General features: G+C 48.3%; 1 protein-coding gene across 5 annotated transcripts in view; it reads left to right on the top strand.

The window, feature by feature from the left end:
* The window catches only part of Dscam (DS cell adhesion molecule), a 660,878-nt gene that overhangs the window by 582,446 nt on the left and 57,856 nt on the right, over positions 1-20,576 (top strand). For 4 of the 5 annotated variants that reach the window (XM_021725291.2, XM_078044665.1, XM_078044664.1 and 1 more), the window contains exons 21-23: positions 12,020-12,173; positions 17,830-17,947; positions 19,575-19,738. In XM_021725291.2, the coding sequence (XP_021580966.1) occupies positions 12,020-12,173; positions 17,830-17,947; positions 19,575-19,738 (436 nt within the window). Of the gene's footprint in view, positions 1-12,019; positions 12,174-17,829; positions 17,948-19,570; positions 19,739-20,576 lie in introns of those variants that run through there. The other variant, XM_040287053.2, reaches the window with a different exon arrangement.

Raw genomic sequence — 20,576 nt, 5'->3', positions numbered from 1 at the left:
ACAGCAGGTGCTCAATAAGTGTTGCTGAGGGCCAGAGGAGAATACACCAGCACTGTTCTTACCCAGAACCCCTTGGGCAGCTGAACTCCTCTCAGCATGGCCCCCACGTCACTGAGCAGCCTTCTAGGAAGCAGAGGATGTACCTCGCACCAGGTCCCACAGCTTTAACCCCAGGTGCAGGTGGGCCGGCCTCCCAACCCTCCCAGGATGGCGCTTAAGAAAGCCCCGGTACTGCTGAGGATAAGGGTGGGCTGCAGAGGACCCACCTGTGGAACCAAGCCAGAGGCGGCTGACCTGAGCGCCCGTCTGTCTTTATGTTCGTTCATCCCCTCAGAAGTCGCCGTGGACCTCCCATCCATAAAACCCCCACTACCTCTCCCCACTACTGTCCCTGTTCCCTTTTAGTATCCCATGTCAGTGTTCAGCTGCCTTGTGGTATTGGACAGCCTAACAGGCACAGTCCCTAAGCCTCATGCTTGGTGTTTAATTAAACAGAAGCGGGGAGATGTTGAGGGCCACCGCCGAGTCGGGAGGACGCATGGCATTTCTGCCAGAAGTAGTGGTTGAGAGGTGACGCCAGCGAGCCATTAAGATGATGACTTTTGAGTTCTCGCGGAGTTCCCGTGGAGTTCCGCTTGAGCTCTGGCGGGGATTCCTGAAGAGTTCGCATTGGTTGGGGAAGTGCCAGAGGAGGGATTTCCGGTTGGTGGTTCCTGGAGGAGGTGCGTGGCATTGGGAGAGTTCCCGGGGAGCGTGTGTGAAGTGTGCTGGTGGAGTTCCTGCTCGAGTGGCTCGTGATTTGTACCCAGCCAGACTGTGGCACTGTCTGCCTCCAGAGGCCCTCCTCTTGGCCTCCATATCCTCTGTCCTTCTCCTTTATGGCTCCTCCTTTTCCGGCCCCTCCTTTGAGGGTGCATCTTCTAATGCTTTCTTACTCCCTCTTCGTATCCGTTCCTACCTTCACGTCGCAGGGGATCTCTTCTTGCAGTGAAGTGTCATCTGAGGTTACAGAGTTCAAACTCCTCATCCCTTACTCTGTGTACCTAGTGAACCAATTGGTCCCACATTTCCAACTTCCTGCCACATAGGTTCTCGTGGAAAGCCCAGCAGGACTTCATGTCCAAAGGGCCCAGCACTAAACTCATTCTTGCCCCCTTCCCTTCCTGTTCCCTCTATCAGCCAATGATCCAACCACATTCTGTCTTCTAATTAGCCTCCTGCAGTGACCGTTGACGATGATTCTTCTTCATGTCACTCATTGCCTTACGGATTACCAAATCACTTATTCCTTTGCACAGCAATATCATCGAGCACAACCTTGCACCAACCCTGTGCTGGGATCCAAGGGTGCCATCGTGAGAAGCTACCTGCAAACAAACAGCTTGACTTCTCCCTCACACCCATGGCCATGGTTTGTTGGTGGAAGCTCAGCATCTTGTTATCTTCGGTCCAGGGCCCGATGCAGGTTTTATAAAGAGGGAAAGAAATGTCCAGCGAGGCTGGCATGGGCACTAAATGCCCCAGCAGAAATTGATGGCCAGACTTCTTCCCGCAGCCTCACCCTACCCCAAGGGCCAGCAGCATCTGAGCATGTGTCCAGGAGCTCCAGTGGAGGTCACCTCCCTGTGGAACTTGGTGGAAGCACAGGTGAGGGGGTTACTCAAACAACAGGGACTGAGGTGGTTTCTTGGGTCAGGTTCACAGTCTGACTCGCAAGAGAATTTAAGTGATGGATCTGGGGTAGGAAAGGGGATCTGACCAGAGGAGGCGAATCTGCAGAGTGGCCTGGTGTCTCGCGCCCTCTCTCATTGCCCTCCTTGCCTCCCATGTCCACTCCTGGATCTTGGCTCGGGTGCTCTCTGGGGAGCCAAAACTTAGGCACAGGCGTCCACTCTCCACTCCAGCCCACTGTACACGACACTGCCCAGTGTCCCCCAGCTCTGAATCCCGCTGGCCATCCCCTTGTGCGAAGGTCCTAATGACTGCTCCTTTTTCAGTTAAAAGCATCCAGAACCTTCAACATGGCCCACAGCTCCCACCAGCCTCAAGCTCGACCAGCCCTCCCACCCCTTTGCTAAGCCCCGCATGCCTCAGGCAGGTCCTGCGTGGGAGCCCATGTGTGTGCACCTGTGCTCACTGGTTCCCCCCGACCCCCTCATCCTCCCACATAAATGCTCTTTCCTGAAGCCTCGGCCTGGACGCTGTATTTCCACTCCACCGTGTTTGGGCGCTGCCTGGACCCAGCCCCCAGGCTTCCTACCTGTGGTGTTGAAGCTCATGTTATCAGGACCCACCGGGAAATGTGTGTTGCAATCACAATGCAGCACACACACACACACACACACACACACACACACACACACACACACACAGAAGCTATGGGAACAACTTACTGCATGTAAAGCCCACTGATATTTTCTGTTCTGCTGAATTTTTTCTACTCTATTCTATTTTTTAATTGATGGTCGTGTCCCACTAAATGCTTCAGTGACCCACATTTATTAAAATACTGTTTCACGTCAGTTAATCCTAATGCCTGCCTTATGCAGGAGATGTTGTGATGGACATCTTTGTTTTACTGAGACTGAAATGGGGACAGTGCCGGCTGGCCTGGGTCACGCCGCTCAGCACCACGGTCAGCCACTCACAGCGGCCACACTCTGAGCCTCGCCTCCCTCAGGAAGGCCCTTGTCTTCCCCTGGAAGCCAGCTCTGTCCTGCCCCAGGGCTCCCCAGCACGGACTCAGGTGACCCAACCTCTTGCCCTGCCGCACATGGGCGTGGCTTGGTCTCCTCGTGGCTTGTCAGTTTCCTCACGGACACAGTCACTGTAGTGCCTTGGAGAACCCTGGTGCTATCCTGAAATGGATGTTCAGCAAACGGCACAGGGAGTTAGGTGTTAGGGCTGCTACTGGGTCACCCCGGGAGGCCCCTCGCACGGGGAAGCCCCTGCTGGCTGGGAAAGTGTGTGGCCACCTGGGGAGGCTCCCTGTCTCATGAGGATTCATAGCTCACACCGTGCTCTTCAGTCACGGATGTGGAGAGCATTCTGCTATAGCTCTACCCGAGTGGCCCAACGGAGGGTCTCTCTGTGCTCTAACAATAAATCAGGAAGTTACGGAGATCCTCAAGTTGGCCTAAGAAGAGCGCGTCGTGTTCCGTTTGCACGTACGCAGTTCATCGAGTTCATGAGACCTTTGTGGAGCTTTTTGCATGACAAGTACGTGCCAGGCTCTCTGGGCTCTGATGATCCACCCCACCTTATGCTAGACCCTGCGTCTTGTCACAGAATCACACAGCTGCAAGAAACCCAGGACGTTTCACTGGGGCAGGGATACATCTAAGCATCCAAGACACAAAATTTTTTCTGGTTTAGAAAAACTCTTGGGACATTTATTCTTGAAGACCCCTCGGATATACCTCTGTATTTAATGGCCATCTCTAGTATAATGATTCTCCATCATCTTTAAAAATTTTCATCATGCAATTCGCACCTCTTTATTCGACCTCTATTCTTAGGGAGACTAGAGAGGAAGTCTGTGTTATATCTCAAAAGCTCACTCTTTAAAAATAGTTTTCTTTCCCTTTAACCTGTCCTTACTAAACCAGACCATCGCCGCTCAGTCTTGTCTGTATTTAATTCTCTTTTTAGGTTATCACCAGGAGTCTTTGATTTCACTGGGCTTCAGGTAAAGTTGCTACACTTGGTCCAGACACAGGTGACCTATACCATAGGGAAGGCCACACCTCAGCCTTTGAAATCCTGAGCTCAATACTGTGATTTACAGACCCAGGGAGAATAAAGCATATATTCAGATGGAATTTCTGCATGTCATCACTCCCTGTTAGTCTCTTCTGAAGCACAGTCTTACAAGATTGCTTGCCCAACTGGGCAGATAATCTTCCAACAAGAATTCTGGCTTTGAGCTGACATCCATTTGTCCTAGACAGCCAGCATATGCCACCCTGAAACGTACTTCTCCATTGCTGCCAAAAGCTTCCTGAGCATCCTCAGACTAAAATACCCTTTTAAAAAAGGGAGAAGACTTTATTTTTTTAGCACAGTTGTAGACTCACAGCAAGATAGAGCAGAAGATATGGAGATTTCACATCTCTCCCAGCCTCCTCCACATCCCCTTGCCGCAGCTTACTGGGGGTCCATTTGTTACCATTGATGAAACTACACTGACATCATTACCACCCACATCAGGGGTCTCTTGGTCTTGGACAACCTATGGTTTGTCCAGATGTGCAGTGGCAAGTACTCACCACTGTAGGATCCCACAGAAGAGTTTCCCTCCCCCCATCCTCTGGGCTCCCCTGTTTATCCCTCCCTCCGTCCCTCCCAATTTCTGGCAACCTCTGACCTTTTTACCATCCCCATGGTTTTGCAAAACAATTCCCTTTCAATCAACTAGCTTCTGGAGCTTGGAAGGATTCTGGCTTTGAAAACGTTATCTTTTTGACTTGGCCTGACCCAAACATGTTGTACTATTTAAGGAATTAAATTGGCTCCAAATCACTTTCAATTAAAAGTAATGGAAACAGCTATTTCCCCCCATACTTTATATTGTGAATACATTACTTTTATTCCTAAGAAAATACTCTTTTTCACCAATTTCTTTCTTCTATGTGAGAAGTTACATGTCACTAAATCTGTTCTTTCCTGCAGAATTTTTCAGATAGGTGACCGCCATCAGATTGAATTAATAATGCACTTTGACAGGCAGTTAGGGTGGCAGTAGTAGGGACGATGGTGAGGGGATGTGGCAGAGTCATAGTGAGGGAGGTCAGGGTGGGGTCAAGAGCCTGGGACCCAGGGAAGCTGCAGTGCGGTTGGCTGATGAGACAGCGTCCTGGATCCGCAACATCCAGAAACCAGTTCCCCTTGTACCTTTCTGAATGCCAACTTTAATTCACTTGCAAAACATGATAGTGATTTTTTTGTATATATATTTGAAAAGCCAACAAATAAAATGTATGGTATTTGAAAGGCTCTTAGTAAGTGGCCAGCAATGACATCCACAGCGGCCGCTGCCGTCATCTCAGCAAAGTGCCGAGGAAGCCGCTGGAACGCGCTGGCATCAAATGAGGAGCTTTAATACCCTGGCCTTTCCAGATGCTGCCTGCCAGCCTCTGCCTTCAGAGATCCTTATGCCATAACATCGTCTATTGTCTTTTAGAGACGAGAACAATGAAATAACACGGAAATCAGATCAAAATGAATTATACATAGGAACTTTTGAAACTCTGAGGTTGATTCCGCTCACTGCTCCTTCTTAATGGAATCCAGGCCATTCCACCGACACAAAGTAAGATTTTTTGTGTGTGTGTTCCAAGAGTTCAGTTTCTCTGTAATTAAAAGAGCTCTCTGTTTTGTTTATTTTGCTTTGGGGGAGATGTTTTCTTCTCTATCTCTGCCGTGAACATTCTACCTACAGAATCAGAGCTTTCAAGATTATTAAAGAGTGTGTGTTAATAATTAGATATCAAAGCTTTTTAAAGCACCCTGTTTCTTTGATAGAATTAGTTTCTCATTAAAAAGTTAATTGAAATTTTTTTCAAAGTGGGAATATTTTTATATCAGTCAGACAGGCTGGATAAGTTGAAGCCCCTGACTTCAAGGTCATTGCTACGCAATGACTTTCCTCTTTTGCACTGTGATCATTCTTGGGTCATCACTAAACTCACCTAATACATAAAGCACTCTGTGCTCATTCCCGCCCCTGGTGGGAAGGTGTGGACTCAGCGTAGAGCTGGGGGCTGAGGAGAGACAGGACAGAGGCAGTCCTCGCTCTGAGACCCTGGAGCCCAGCAGGGAGAGAGGCAGCAAGACCTAACCCACAAAGGAATAAGCCAGGGCCTGAAAAGACCCGTGAACAAAGGGCAGGTGTGGCCCCTGATGGAGGGGATTAGAGAAGGCTTTACAGTTCATCCATGAAGCTAAAAAAACGCGAGGGATTTGGAGGTGGATTCGACAACTGTTGGGTAAACACCTAGTTTTATAGAAATCATTTGAAGTGGCTCATCGTGGCTAATTTTATCTTCCTGGTGCAATACTTCTTAAATATGAAAGGGAAAAAAAAATCACATTGACATCCAAAGGAAAAATGAACTGTGGATGGAGACAGGTCTGGGGGGAGTTCTTCCAGGGTTGTCACGGGGACATGGAAGCACTAGAGACCCTCCCGGGGACCCCTGCCCTCTACAACAGACAGACTGAGGAGCTCCTTAGAAACCGCCTCCTCCCACAGACCCGAGGCATAACTCAGAAGGTCCCGGGCTTGAGTGGGAGCAGCCTGGCTTGGCTGTCACAAGATTTATGCCAATGGCTGCGTTTTCCACTGTGTACAATTCAGGGGAGGCAAACACGTCAGAAGTCTTGTAAAACTTTGCTCTAAATATATTTTTTAAATCAAATACTTGAAGTTTCCATTTATTTTCCTAGACATCTTGCAAATATTAATCCATCTCTGACTGTGACAGAGACAGTTTTGTAAAGGGAATTCAAATGATTTTATTTCTGGATTCTGGTTGGGATTGCTCAGAATCCTATCATGCCTCGTTTTTAATTAACCTTCCCTTTGCCAACTCATGATCATTCTCCATCCGTGGGGACAAGGACTTACCTGGTAATCTGCATGAAGACTCTGAACTCAGTAAATGACATGAGTCCAAACTCAGTGATGGTTTATGAATTCTTGCCGTTCTTAGGCCTGTTGTTCAGAGTCTTTTCATGGATTTTATTACCACGGCCCAAAGGAGAGAACAGTGGTCCAGCCAGTTTGTAGCTCCCTCGGTGTCTGGAAATGATCGTCTCTCCTCACCCACGGCCCACACTCCAGTTCAATGGTATCCTCACAACACCCCACCACTCCCCCAGGGAACATGATGGTGGCCCTCCTAGGTACAACATCCGTGATCACTTGTTTTAACTCCTGAGCGTGCATCCTCAGATAGAATCCCAGGCCACCCCTAACAGCGCTGTGGACGGTCTGTTGCATGACATCCTGAAGGTCTCCACTCTTCTCATCCCACCGTCCTCTTGTATAGACCCATAAATGAGTCCTGTGGCTGCCACTTAGAGCTCTTTCAACTGGGGGAGGTGATGCATAATAAATGGGCTCAATTTTGGACTCTGATGGAGTCAAGATATTTAAGCACCTTTTCAATGAGAAAAAAAGCAGACAGTCTTTTCCTCAGACAGCTAACGGAATTTATGACAACAGCAGAGGAATCAGCGACCTCCAGCCACAACCTCCCACCTACGCTATGCTGCCAGACCCAGCAGAACCAGAAGTGAGCTCAGGCAGAACTCCCCAGGCCGAGGCCCAGGCCCAAGCGGAGTCCAGGGGCCTGGGCCCAGAGCTTCCGGGATGTTCCTGCCTCCGGACCTTCAAGGTCAGGACCGACGTCCAGCCCAGTTAGCAGGGTTGGGTTAAGACTTGGGCCTGCTTTAGGCCCATCGAATCTACAACGGCCACATCTTGACTCTGAGGGTGAGCACTGATGGTTATAGATCCACCAGGAGAAAGTCCATACTTGGATATTTCAGTATGAATCCAGAGGCCTCCATTTCTCACCTCCACGCGCGTTTCCCCCACCGCCACATCAGGAGCACTAACCCCCAGCCCTGCACCCTGCGTCGCCTGGGGCACAGCCTCTGTTTCCTCCTGCCACCTGTCGGTGAGACTCCCCTAGGCTCCTTTCCACCCCCTCCCTTGGCTCTTCAAAGTCTTTGATGCAGCTTTACGCTGATGTCTCAGGAGAAGTCCAGAAGTGAAGTCCACCCCTGCTCCTGGACCATCCCCGGTAGCCGCTGCCGAAAATGCTCGTGAAAATTAGCACACTGCTTGCTCACACACCGCCAGACTGCTGGGTGGCAACAGCTGGTATCTGACAATAACAAAATGCAATCATAGGCACTGCTTTGATAACTCAGATTAAAATGTCAAGGACCATGTTTCATAAGGTGGCAGTCCTCTGCCCCTCTTTCTCAGAATATTCTGGCTGAGCATTAAGGATTTAATCATGAAGATTTGCTTCACTACCCCAAATGAGCTTCTGATTGATTTTTCCAATTCCATCTTTTCCCTTCTTCCTTACTTGTGCTTCCTCTTGAAAGGCTCACCGTCGTTGAATCATCACCATTCGTCTCTATGAAATCCTGTTTGAAATTAATGTCCTGTAATGTGTGGGACATCGGTCTACTGGAGACATTTCCTATCCCCAGGCGTTCTCCCAAGACCCCCAGCCTCACCCCCTCCTTAATCCCCCTGACCTCCGAAGGAGGCTCCACACAGCCTCCTCCCTGTCCCTGGGGCCAGCCTCCACCTCCAGGTGTGACGCACTCCCCAAGCTCCATGTCCATCAGATCCCAAGTTCCAGTGGCTTCCATGGAGCACTGGCCACTCCCATCCGAGGCAGGAGGACACACAGTCAGTTCTCAGCAGAAAATCCTACTCCAGACTCAACCTCTTTTGGGTTGGATGACTGGAAAAGGGCGAAATCCTCACGTCCTGCATGGGCAGCTGCATATCTTTTGTTGGAGAGAAGGCATTTTGGGGGATGTTCTCATCTTTAAGGCCATTGCCCAAACTTCAGCACCGCAGGAGAAGTCAAGTTACAGAGACACAAAGAAAAGGAACCAACTCTTCCCTGTCTGAATCATTCAGTTGGCAACTTTTTGTTTGCCCTCCTGCTGAGGCAAGGAAATGGTGCCTCATTGTGGCAGATATCAGGGGAATACACCGTGGTGTCAAAGAGTGGAAACATCAGTGTAGCTGACTTTCCCAAGGAACCCAGGAGCCACGGAGCAGTTCCTCTTCTTTCCACTCCATCTGGAGGACGTTTCCTTCAGTTGACATTTTTCCTTAGTTCTCGGGTGGTGTTCGACATCGATGGTGAAGCAAACAATGTTGCTTAAGAAAATATTGTTTTCTTGTTGATTTCAGCCAAGCTTCATGTTTCTGGCAAAAATACAAATAAAATAGATATTTTGGAGGTGATAAAAGATGGTTCATACCTCATAGCCAAGATACATATTGAGGTTTAACTAAGAGCTACACATACTCTACAGAAGATCTTTTATTTTGTAAATGTCTTTTCATGCTTCATCGATGCTAAATGTTCAATGAGAGCAATCGATATAATTTGTCTGACATAAGATTTGTAAAATTACTCTGCTAACAAGAAAACCTCAGAACATCCCACGAGACAAGCGCATGCAGTGTTCCTGGTTTGCCAGGAAACAAGGCAAACTATCACAAGATAGAGCTGACTTGAATTCTCTGTTTGATGGCAAAGCTGGTGTGACGTATGCAGCCTACTGAGCTGCTCAGGGTTTATTTAACAGCTAGCAAGGGGCAAGGAAGTCCTTGTAGCGTTTGGAGCTCATACTTGTGTACATTCCTGTTTCTACCTGTCAGCGTTTTTTTTTTTTTTTTTTTTTTTCTGCATGAATGACTTGCTTGAACATTTCCTTTGGTGTGAATGAGGAATCTATTCAGCTTCTTGTATCTCTGAAAACGTTTTTCTTTTGTTCTCATCTTGAAACATGTTTGTTGACTATCGAATCCAAAGTTGAGTTTTGCTTTCCTTTTGGTACTTTGAAGATTTTGTTCCATTTTCTTCTTACTTGGATTGTTTTTGAAATGAAATCTGCCCTCATCCTTATCTACAATTGACATAGTTTGTCTGTCATAAGCTTTGTAAAATTGTAAATTTAATCTACATTCATTTATCATTTATTTAAATAATTTATCATTCCCCCCAGTCTCTCCATTTCCAGTTTTGAGCAAGGTTTGATGGTGTGTCTTGGAGTACTTTTCTTAGTGGTTTTGAGGCTGGTTTCATTGAGATTCTTGGCTCTGTGGGTTTACAGTTTCCACAGAATTTGGAAATGGCCTAGCCATTGCTTCCTCGATAACTTCCTCGGTTTCTCTGCCCTCTGTCCTTGTCTTCGGGGACTCTGGGCCAGTGAGTCCACCTGAGTGTCAGGTTGTTGGTCAGGCTCCCACTGTTCACAGACGGCTGATTTTTCATCTCTCTTCTGTCTGTCATCCGTTAGTACATCTTCAATCTGTTCTTCCTGCAATATCTAATTGGCAGACAATCTATTCCACAGCTTTTTCCATCTCACACTTTATAAGTTCATCTCAAGTTTGACCTGAGTATTTCTGTATTTTCATATCCTTTAGATCTCCGTTTTGAACACAGTGCAGTTACAACACGGCTACAACATGATGACCACCATTTCATTGTTCTTCTATGATCAAATCAATATCTGTGTCAATCATGAGTCTGTTTTCATAGATATAATCATTTCTTTTTCTTTATGACTCATGTTTTCCTGCTTTTGTGACATTCCTGGAATTTGTTTTATAACAGTTTTATTGAAATATAATTTGCATACCATAAAATTCGTGCTTTTAAAGTGTACAATCCAGTGGCTTTTAGTATACTCACAGAATTTCAGAACTGTTACCATTATCTAGACATTTTTATGTCATTAGGACATTTTTATCATCCCCAAAACAGGCTCCACACCTGTCATCAGCCGCTCCCCTCATTCCTACCTCCCACCCAGCCCCCGTCAATCAGTCTTCTGTCCCTAGGGACTTGTCTATTCTGGACATTTCATACAAAGGGAATCATAAATTCGTGTTCTTTTGTGATTGGATTCTTTCGTCTAGCATGGTGTTTTCAATTTATCCATAATTTGATAATTATCCATATTGAAGCATGTTTCAGTATTTCATTCCTTTCTGCTTTAGAATAACATTCCATTGTAAGTATACAACACTTTTGTTTATCATCAACTTTCATCATTTGGTGGGTATTTGGGGCTTTACCTGGGTATTTTTTTTTAAGAGAGAGAGAGAGAGAGAGAGAGAGAGAATTTTTTAATATTCATTTTTTAGTTTTCGGCAGACGCAACATCTTTGTTTGGATGTGGTGCTGAGGATCGAACCCGGGCCACAAGCATGCTAAGCCAGCGCGCTACCACTTGAGCCACATCCCCAGCCCCACCTGGGTGTTAGTCACAGGATGTCCAACACAGTGAATTTTACCTTCCTGATACTAAACATTTTAATTCTTATAAATAGTCATGAATTTCATTCTGGGATGCAGTGAAGTTACTTAGTAATGGTGTGGTCTTACTGCATCTTGCTTTTAAGATTTGCTAGGCAGGAGGAGAGCAGGGCTCAGTCCTAGTCTAACTGCTCCTCCCCCAGGAGGGAGGCCTCCATACCACGCCCTGTGCCCCGTGGAGGCTCATATTGTCCAGCATGGTGGGAACAGGCGCTATTCCGAGCCCCGTGTGGGTGCCAAGCTCCGAGACTGCCTGGCCTTCCAGGTGCTTCTCTCCCTGGCCCAGGGAGTTTCCTCACACGTGCGCATGAGTCTCCACAGCTGAATGCCCAAATCGGGCCCTCTGCGTTCCTTGTCTGTGAGCACTCCCATTCCCAGGACCCTGTGCCTCCCCAGGCTCTCAGTTCTGCCTCCTCACCCCTGGGAGGCTGTTGGGCTCCCTCTGGGTTCCCCTCCACGTGCTGTGCCCTCAAAACCCTCTCAAAGATGGGCCCCCCTGTGTTGTGAGGTTGCCCTTGTCTGTCTCCCGTCCTTCGGAGATCACTGTCATTCGCCACCAGATGCATAGTGGCTCTGAAACCACAGCTTCACGTGTTCCCTGTGTTCTTTGGTTATTGGGCAGGAGAATATATCCGGCTCCAGCTGCTTCATCTTGGCCAACACCAACACCAGACCAGCGGTGGCCCATAACTCAGAGGATGATAGTACTCGCTTGCCACCATCAAAGCTACTGCAGAGAGAAACAACCACCATGGGTCCCCTAGATTTCCTGATTCCATTTCATGTTGCCAATGGAGCCTTTTGGGGGGTGTTGATGGGGCTTCTCTGTGTTGTGTCAGCTGGTATCTTGATAACCTCTCTTTCAGGAATCCATGCACACCACTGGCGTCTTTGAATAAGGAAACTTTTATGTCTCCTCTCAACAGGTGATCAGCGAGTTTGAAGCCTCCCCTGACTCATTTTCCTACAGAATCCCTAACCTGAGTCGGAATCGTCAGTACAGCGTCTGGGTGGTGGCTGTGACCTCGGCAGGAAGAGGCAACAGCAGCGAAATCATCACGGTGGAGCCACTAGCCAAAGGTGGGCCCTGGAGTGAGGACTTCATCCCCTGCCATTCGGCTGGCCTAACTGTCTGCTCTTTCTGCAGTCCGCCTGGCGGAGCTCTGAAAACCACATCTGCTGCTGGCTGGCCCCGGGCCCCTAAGCCAGCCAGGAAAGGGCTTCCCAGAGGGGAGTGCTGAAGCCCAAAGTGTCTTGGGGAAAATTAGGAGAGGAGCCCCGCCCACCCCTCTGAATAGAAGAAAATCATGGCATGGCCTTTCCCAGGGACTTGTGCCCTCCTGGAAACAGGTGTCATACTTCTTAAAGAGAAATGTCAATTTTGAGATCTGTGGGATCTGGAACCTTGTAAGTGTGAGGAGGTCCTTGGCTCTGCATCTGAGGGTAGAATGCTATAAACAAAGTCCGTAAGGGATAGTGCAAACCTGGGGTCACCCAAGAGTCAAAGTTCCTAAGAATAAGCATGTTATCTTCACAGTGTGATGTTAGACTCGTCCCTAAAAATCATATGTGAGGAATGCTCCTTCTCTTCTCCTGGTCCTCACTGCAGCCCATGTCTCCAGTCCCCCCACCTGGCCCTCAAAGTGGATCCATCTCCAGGCCAGCAGGAGACGCCTCCTGATTTGGGGGCACAAAGCAAGGGCAGTTTATTACTGAATGATCTCTGGGATTCTGAAAGAGAAGCATTAACATTCCAAAATTCCAAATTCTCCTCTAAGCATTCTTGACAATGTGATGTTAATGCGATACCTAAGAAAGAGGCAGAATAAAATAGTGAGGGCAAAAGAGAGCGCCTCGTGGTCCGAACACAGCAGAGACGGGGTACGTTGGTGCTGGGGGGAACCTAAACCAGTGGCGTTTTTCCTGTTGTGATCTTGTCATGATACCAGCCAGTTCTAACACTGAGGGAAAAAAGGGATGGTAAAGGAGAGTGGTGGAATAAGGATCGCCTGCAGGAGGAACTGGACTGCATCAAAAGCTGTCCATGGGCAGTGACTTCGCTTCTCCTTTCCTGTGTGCCATCACAGTTCTGAGGAGACCCAGCCAAGAAGGGCCAGGCTGGTGCAGTGGGAAGCGCCACATTCACTGGGGCACATTTGAAAATGGGCCACTTGCAGAGGAGAGGAGTGGGCCTCGTCTGCAGAGATCACACGATGCTTGTTGTTGAATGAGTCATTCTGAGTGACCATCACGTACCCCGCACTCTGCTGGGGGTGCAGAGGAGCTAGTCAGGGGAGCCTGACAGCTCAAGCAAAAACTCCCTGAATCTCCGTGGCCTCACGGTGGCAGAGTCCAGCTGATGTTTTGTTTTGTTTTTTGGTGCTGGGGATTAAACCCAGGGCCTGGTGCTTACAAGGAAAGCACTCTACCAACCGAGCGACACCCCCAGCCCAATTGATGGTTTTGACAGCTGGCTCCACTCCAAATGATGATTCAGAGATCTGGCCTCTTCCACAGTGTGATCTCAACCTGGGGCAGAGCCACAAACGAAGGGGGAAGAGAACACGGAGGGTCGTGGGTCTAGTGTTCACTGCCAGGTATGGATATGTGTGGGAATGACCCACTTTTAAAGCAGGGCTAGGAAATAAAGTCAGGCTGGGCATCCAGAGGGAGAAGGAATCTGCGTGTGGAGCCCAGAGGAGCGACTCCACAGATGAACCAAACATACGTGCCTGCTTACAGCTTGTGGGAAAACATTACCAGCACCACTGAATCTACACTGAATTGTCTACTGCAATGAGCTCTGCTTAAAAACCACACCATAAGAGGACCACACAGAGTGCAGAGGTGGTGGTCAGATTCGGCCACCCAGGAACAAATAGATGTGGTCACCTGAGATTCAAAGAAGATGATGTTCCTTAAGGAAGCAGCAGAGTCAGAGACCTGCAGCTGTGCAGGGGTTTAGCATGTTGGAGGCTTGGGGCACAGGCATGGCACCGTGATCCCGAGAACCCAGAAACTGGACTTTCAGAGCCATAAGGGACTTTGGACTTTAATGAGAGAGAGATGGGAAGACGCTGGGGTTTTAAGCAGAGGAGATACATTTGTGTGTGTGTGAGAGAGAGAGAAAGATTGTGAGTGTGTGTGATGACCTTTATTTTGTAGTTTTAGGTTTAGAGAAAAACGGAAGATAGTACAGAGTTGCCATTTACCCCCACCTGGCTGCCCATGTGATTGGCATCTCAAGTGGGCACTGGGTAACATGAGCCGTGGGCGTGCTTTTAAGACCTCAATGGACCCTACATCTAAATGGCTTGCAGACAGGTAAGGACAGAAAGTCAGGAGACAAGAGAGGAGGTGGACTGGCCATCCATCAAGGCTCAGACTAGCACAGGGTGAACAGGGTCAAGAGAAGTGGTGTATTGTGGATGCAGACCCAGCGGGACAAGGTGACAGGTGTGGGGCAGGGGAGGCAGGCTCAGGGAACATCCACCATCTGACACAGGCGACGCGCGGAGGTGTCATTTATCGATGAGGAAGAACATGGAGGAGGTGAATTTTTAGGCAGGAGGGAGGTCACGCAGCCATTTGGATGTGTCCCCACCCGGGTGAACGACCTGTCACTCAGAGGTGTCTTCAGTGGGGACAGCTGGTGGGAGACAGAAACACAGTGGTCATCCTCCAGATGTCCCACAGCTGGGAAGTGAGTGACAGCAGGAGGAGAGCCAGAGGGATGAGGGCCCAGGACCTGCTCCAGGAGGGACAGGAGTGGGACAGGCAGAGCAAAGGGGAAGGGCAGAGAGGCCAGAGAACGGGTGTCCAGCTGGGAGTCAAGACAAGAAGAGAGGTGGCAGGGGCAGCTGCCGGGGGACAGTGGAGGGAAACAAAGCTGGAGAGCCCTCTGGGTGGACGGAGGACCTCGACCCCCCACGAGCAGCTTCAGTGGGGTGAGGGGGGCACACAGAAGTAGCCCTGGGGCCTGAAGCTCATGGGAGGTGAGCAGCGAGCCCACGGGTCCTGACAGCCCACCCAGAGCTGGAGTGGGCGGGCTCCTGGGGGAGGCCTGGCTTCCACCTGTTCCGCCGTCACAGCACACTTGTGTGGATTGTCACCCGGGAGGAGTAGGAGGAAGGGCAGCAGGAGGAGACGGCAGGTTCAGGGTCTCCTGGTAGGAAATGCAGGCTCCCGGCCAGGGTCCTCTAGGCTTCTGGGGATGGTGGAGGAGGGTCAGAAGCCTAAGAAGAAGAGGGACCAAAGGAATCTCACTGCAGGAAGCAGGAGGGAGTTTACTAGAGACAGAGTAGGTCTGGCACAGAGGCCGAGAGTCCCGTGGAGGTGGGTGCTCATAAATGTTCAGCCCAAATGCTCTTTTGCCTAGATTTCTCCAGAAACATTGCACTTCTCATGCTCCAGAGAGCTTGCTTAGGGTTGATCTAGAAAGGCTTCTGGAATGGGCTGAGCGAGGGATACCTCAAGGACCGAGCAAAGCTCCATCTGGCAGCCATCACCCAGAGCCCATGTCAGTGGACACCCATTAAGACCTGAAGGTCCGCCCTGCACAGTTGGGAAACTCAGAGGTCATGCGTGCAGAGCGCCCTGGGGTGGGTGAAGGTGGATGCGGATGGAAGCAGACGGCCAGGAGGTAGAAGGATCCGAAATCCAGTCAGGGAGCAGATGGAGACCCGGAGCTCGTCCTGTTGGATCCCCACCAGAGGAAGGAGCCCTGAGCAGGCAGAGACGGAGAGCCCAGCCAAGGCTGTGGCCGTAGCAGGAGGAGAAGGGCATCCAGGGTGCTGTGGCCTGTTTCGTCAGACTCCCTGAACCCACCTAAGGTCCACTGAAGCCTCAAGGCCACGTGGGAGTTTGTGTTGTTCAGATTCCAGGTGATTCTTTGGCCAGCCGGGAGTTGAGGGAGAACCGTAGGTCTGGTATGTTCTGTTGCTCAGTGATGGAATTTCAGCCTAGGACCCTTTAAATTCCAACTGCCTCAAATGCAAATTTTGTTCTGGAAACAGTGTGTACTGGGCTTGAAGGGGAAGTAGCACTAGCCTGTTCTTTTGAAATCACTGATTCCTAGAATCAATTTAAGAAGCTATGATGGGCATATTAAAGAACCGTAATGGAATAGAAGGGAACATTCAAATGGATAAACTGGGGAAAATGGTAGAATATGTCAGATGCATCTGAATGCACAGATACAGCAAAGTATGATTTGGGCAACTCTGCTCTCCCTCACACGAGCATCCCAGTGATTATGTAGCTTCTGGGTTTTGATGCAAAATGTACTTATTGAAGCGGTGGCTGTTCAGAAGCTTCAGAGCCCTAACTCTAGCTGAACTTTGCTCATAACCCACATTTTACTGCTGAGGACACCCCTTCAAATAGAAAGAGCAGCCTGAAGAGTTTGAAGAAGAAAATGCCAGAAGTCACCAGGGCCAGAAATCTGGTGCTACCTGAGGGGGATCTTTTCATGAGCAGGATGTAAAATCAGCCGTGGTGGATGATTGGCAAAGTGGTCCTCCCTTAGAACTCTCCACCTCAATCAGGAGAGGCTGCTCCAAATGCATGGCCCCATTTGGAAGCAATATTCCTGTTTCCCCAAAAGACCTAGTTTCTGAGTCCTCCAGCATCTGTTCTTCCTCTGCTCTTGTCCACTGAGCTCGGAAGAACAGAAATAGGAGTGGCTCCGGAAGGCCTGACTGACCAGTTCTGGCATTCCACACCAGGAGGGCTCCATCATGACTTGGTTCTGGGGCTCTCTCCTTAACAGGGTTCCGCGGTTCTCCCGGTGGGAGGCTGCTTCCCACCGCCTCTTGCCAGTGCAAACCCTGAGGCCCCAAATGGTTCAGAGGTCTCAACACTGGTGCCGTTTCCTTGGCTCCAGAATCAGTATGGGGCTGCCCGCCACCTGCCGTTTCAGGCCCAGCTCCTGGAGGGATCTCCTGCCCCTCCCGCCCCGTGTCCTCAGCCCCACCACATGCCCAAGCATGTCAGCTAAAATAAAGGAGGACAGCAGCCTCTGCCTCCTAGGCCAGCCCCAGAAACTGGTTTCCACTGCACGGCAGGTTGCTTTCCTCTAGAAGATCACGTCTTGATGACACAGTCAGCTCGGTGACACTCAAGAGGTGGCACCAGGAACCTTCAGTGTTGTCCATTCTCAGGAGCTCTCCACAGTGTCAAATGGTCCTGGAAAAAGCTCCTGCTTGGGCACCTGAATCACTGTCCCACGCTACGGTTCCTCTTCTTGAGGCCACCCTGAAGGTGTTCACTTTCCTTAATGAAGGTCAAGTTCACTGCAAGTCAGACTGAAAATTGAGAAGCAGAAGTTATTCCAGTTTACTTCTTCCTGTCTATTGGGTTTTTGTGTTTTAGGTATTAAAAGTATGTTCTAATGTGCAGTTTTGTCGTTGAGATAAACTATTTCAAAAAATACTTTGAAAAACTAATTGGGCTCATAGAAAACATAGCTTGGCATCGCATAGCTTAGGAAGCACCAAATATTTAATTTGGACTTCTCATTTTTAGACAATAGAAGAAAAAATGCTACTATGGGGGTTTTTGATTAAGCCTATGTTCTTACAATGAAATCTCTTGTAAAGGTGGACCCCAGGGAATACTGTTGACAGCTGGAATGTTAATGTCACTTGCTGTTTGGGTGAGCGCTATTTGGGGAGTCACTTGACTCTGTGTGATGAGTCCAGGGGATAACTGGGCTTCTGTTCTCTCTGTGTTCCAGCTCCTGCGAGAATCTTAACCTTCAGTGGGACAGTGACCACTCCCTGGATGAAAGACATCGTCTTGCCATGCAAAGCTGTTGGGGACCCTTCTCCTGCAGTAAAATGGATGAAGGACAGGTAACCAGTAACCCAGTGTATGCCCCTGTGAGCCCTCAGCCCCTGCATTGGGCAGACTCGCGCCAGGTCTGGGTTCTTCTGATTTGCGTCCACCAGCGGAAGCTTGGGGAAACCTACCATCTCTTCTGAGAACGGTGGGAATCTTGGCCTGAGCATGGAAAGGGCCTGATCTACTGTGTCCATCCTCTGTAAATCCAGACCCTTGAAACTCCTGAGGATGCTTGAGAGGACAATGGCCCAGGCCACCCCCAGGGTGGAGTTCCTCTGCCTGCTCAGGGCAAGTGTGTACCTGAGACAAGGTGTCCCTTATCAGGAGCCTCAGCGTCTCTCTTCTCCAGAGATCATGGGCTATCTAACCCTCACATGTGTGCCCCGAGAAATAACTTTTAAAAATGGAATACGTTGAGACTGCTAACCTGAAAGCTGGTTTTCTGTACTTTATAGTAATTATTAAAATAATTGCAATTAAGGGGCTGGAATCATGGCTCAGTGGTAAAGTGCTCACCTAGCACACTTGAGGCTCTGGGTCCGATCCTCAGCACCACATAAAAATAAAATAAGGGTTATTGCATATACCTACAACTAAAAAAAAACAAATATTTTTTTAAAATAATTGCAATTAAGAAGAAGGGGAGCCAGGTGCATTGGCCCACACCTGTAATCCCAGCAGCTCAGGAGGCTGAGGCAAGAAGACCACAGTTTCAAAGCCAGTCTCAGCAAGGCCCCAAGCAACTCAGCAAGACTCTGTCTCAAAATAAAAAATAAAAAGGGCTGGGGATGTGGCTTAGCAGTTAAGCACCTTGGGTTCAATCTCTGATACAAAAAAAAAAAAGAAAAGAAAAGAAAAATGAGGAAGAAAGCATGTGAGATTGTTAAAAGTGCTTTAACTCTATTCAGAGGAAAAAATTAGAGTATCAACAAAGGGATGGGATTATCTTTAAGCATACAGATTTGATATGATGCATTTATAAGAGTACCTGTTTTCAAACAAAAGCACTTTAAAGGCAGAAGCTACTGAGATAATGGGCTGGGCCCTTGGCTCATTGCATTTAAATCTGGTTAGTCCCAGGGAAATTCATGAGCTCCTGAGAGCAAGCTGTCACTCTGCCCATTGTGGGAATGACCCCAGACAACTGGACAATCTGCCACAGAGGAGGTGGTCATAACAGCTGGGAACCCTGTGCAAGGGCCATTCACTGCCCTCTTGAGATACAACATTTCACTCTTTGTATCAATTTCATTAAGAATTGTGATTTTAAGTGATTCTATAAGAGGTTTCAAGATTCAGTGCACTGTGTGAGATCTGATCAGGCTGGCACAAATTGCCACAGAGAGGAAGTCTCCAGACCTGCGCAGTGGGGACCCCAGGGCATGAAGGTCGTTGGCACATGTGAGGAGCCCATGCGCCAGGGAGCCAGGATCCAGGCCCTTGGCATGGATCTAGCCTTCAGTTTTTACAAAGAGTGGTTTTCATCCAGTAATTGCAGTTGAATTCTTTCATAATGCAAGAAATATTAAGCTGCAAATGTACTGTTTACTTCAGAGACAGTCTTGATGCTTTTCTCCAAGCTCAGCTAATGTGGATTGTAATTTCTTTAATCTGTGCATTTTTCTTCCTGTGAGGTAGTAACGGGACACCCAGCCTGGTCACGATTGATGGGCGCAGGAGCATCTTCAGCAACGGGAGCTTCATCATCCGCACAGTGAAAGCTGAAGATTCTGGCTACTACAGCTGCATTGCCAATAACAACTGGGGATCAGATGAGATTATTTTAAATTTACAAGTGCAAGGTACAAAATTAGGGGACTCTCTTGAATGATCTCTTGTGTGCATGACCTACATGTAAAGACCAAAATTGAGCCTGGCACAGCGGCACACCCTGTGATCCTAGCTATTCAGGAGGCCGAGGCAGGAGATGGTGAGTTAGAGACCAGCCTCTGCAACTGAGCAAGGCCCTGTCTCAAAATGAAAACAAAAAGGGGTAGGGCTGTAGCTCAGTAGTAGAGCCCACCCCTAATACCACAAACAAAAAGCTGAATTGAACAAATTTTAAAATCAGTCTTTATAAAGAGCTAATTGCTGTTTTCTTGTTACAAAGAATACATGTTTATTTTGGAAAATATAATTAGGCTCATCAAAGAAAATAAAAAAACATCCAGAGATAGTATCCCAGAGACGGTACTGGACTGCAATACATTTTTGCATATAAAACGCCCTAGTCTTTCTTTTGTCTATGTATATACTCTGAAAAAGTCTTTCTTAATGACTTTTATTGACTATACTGTTTACATATATGAATATAACCCAGAAAAACACTGAAAAAGAAATCTGAATGGTTGTCTGTCAGGTCTCCTAACTACTTCAATTTCCATATGCAATTTATCTAATAAAGGACACTAACTAAAACTCAAGAGTATATTGCTACAATATTTAATTGTGTGTTTAATGCGAGGTATTTTTTTCTTGTTCTTCACAAAATGTATGCAACAATCTCCAAAGATTGTCCCATTAGCTTTGTGTGCAAAATCTCAAATAGCTATTGATTGAGTTCAGATTTAGGTGTGTGGTGATATTAGAAGAAAATCAAGATGCATGCTTCTGTGGATTTAGGTGTTGTCACATTAATAG

Source organism: Ictidomys tridecemlineatus, chromosome 3 (genome assembly GCF_052094955.1).
Source record: "Ictidomys tridecemlineatus isolate mIctTri1 chromosome 3, mIctTri1.hap1, whole genome shotgun sequence".
Classification (NCBI taxonomy): domain Eukaryota; kingdom Metazoa; phylum Chordata; class Mammalia; order Rodentia; family Sciuridae; genus Ictidomys; species Ictidomys tridecemlineatus.
Note: the sequence above shows the minus strand (reverse complement) of the source record. Positions and strands in the feature narration are given on the sequence as shown.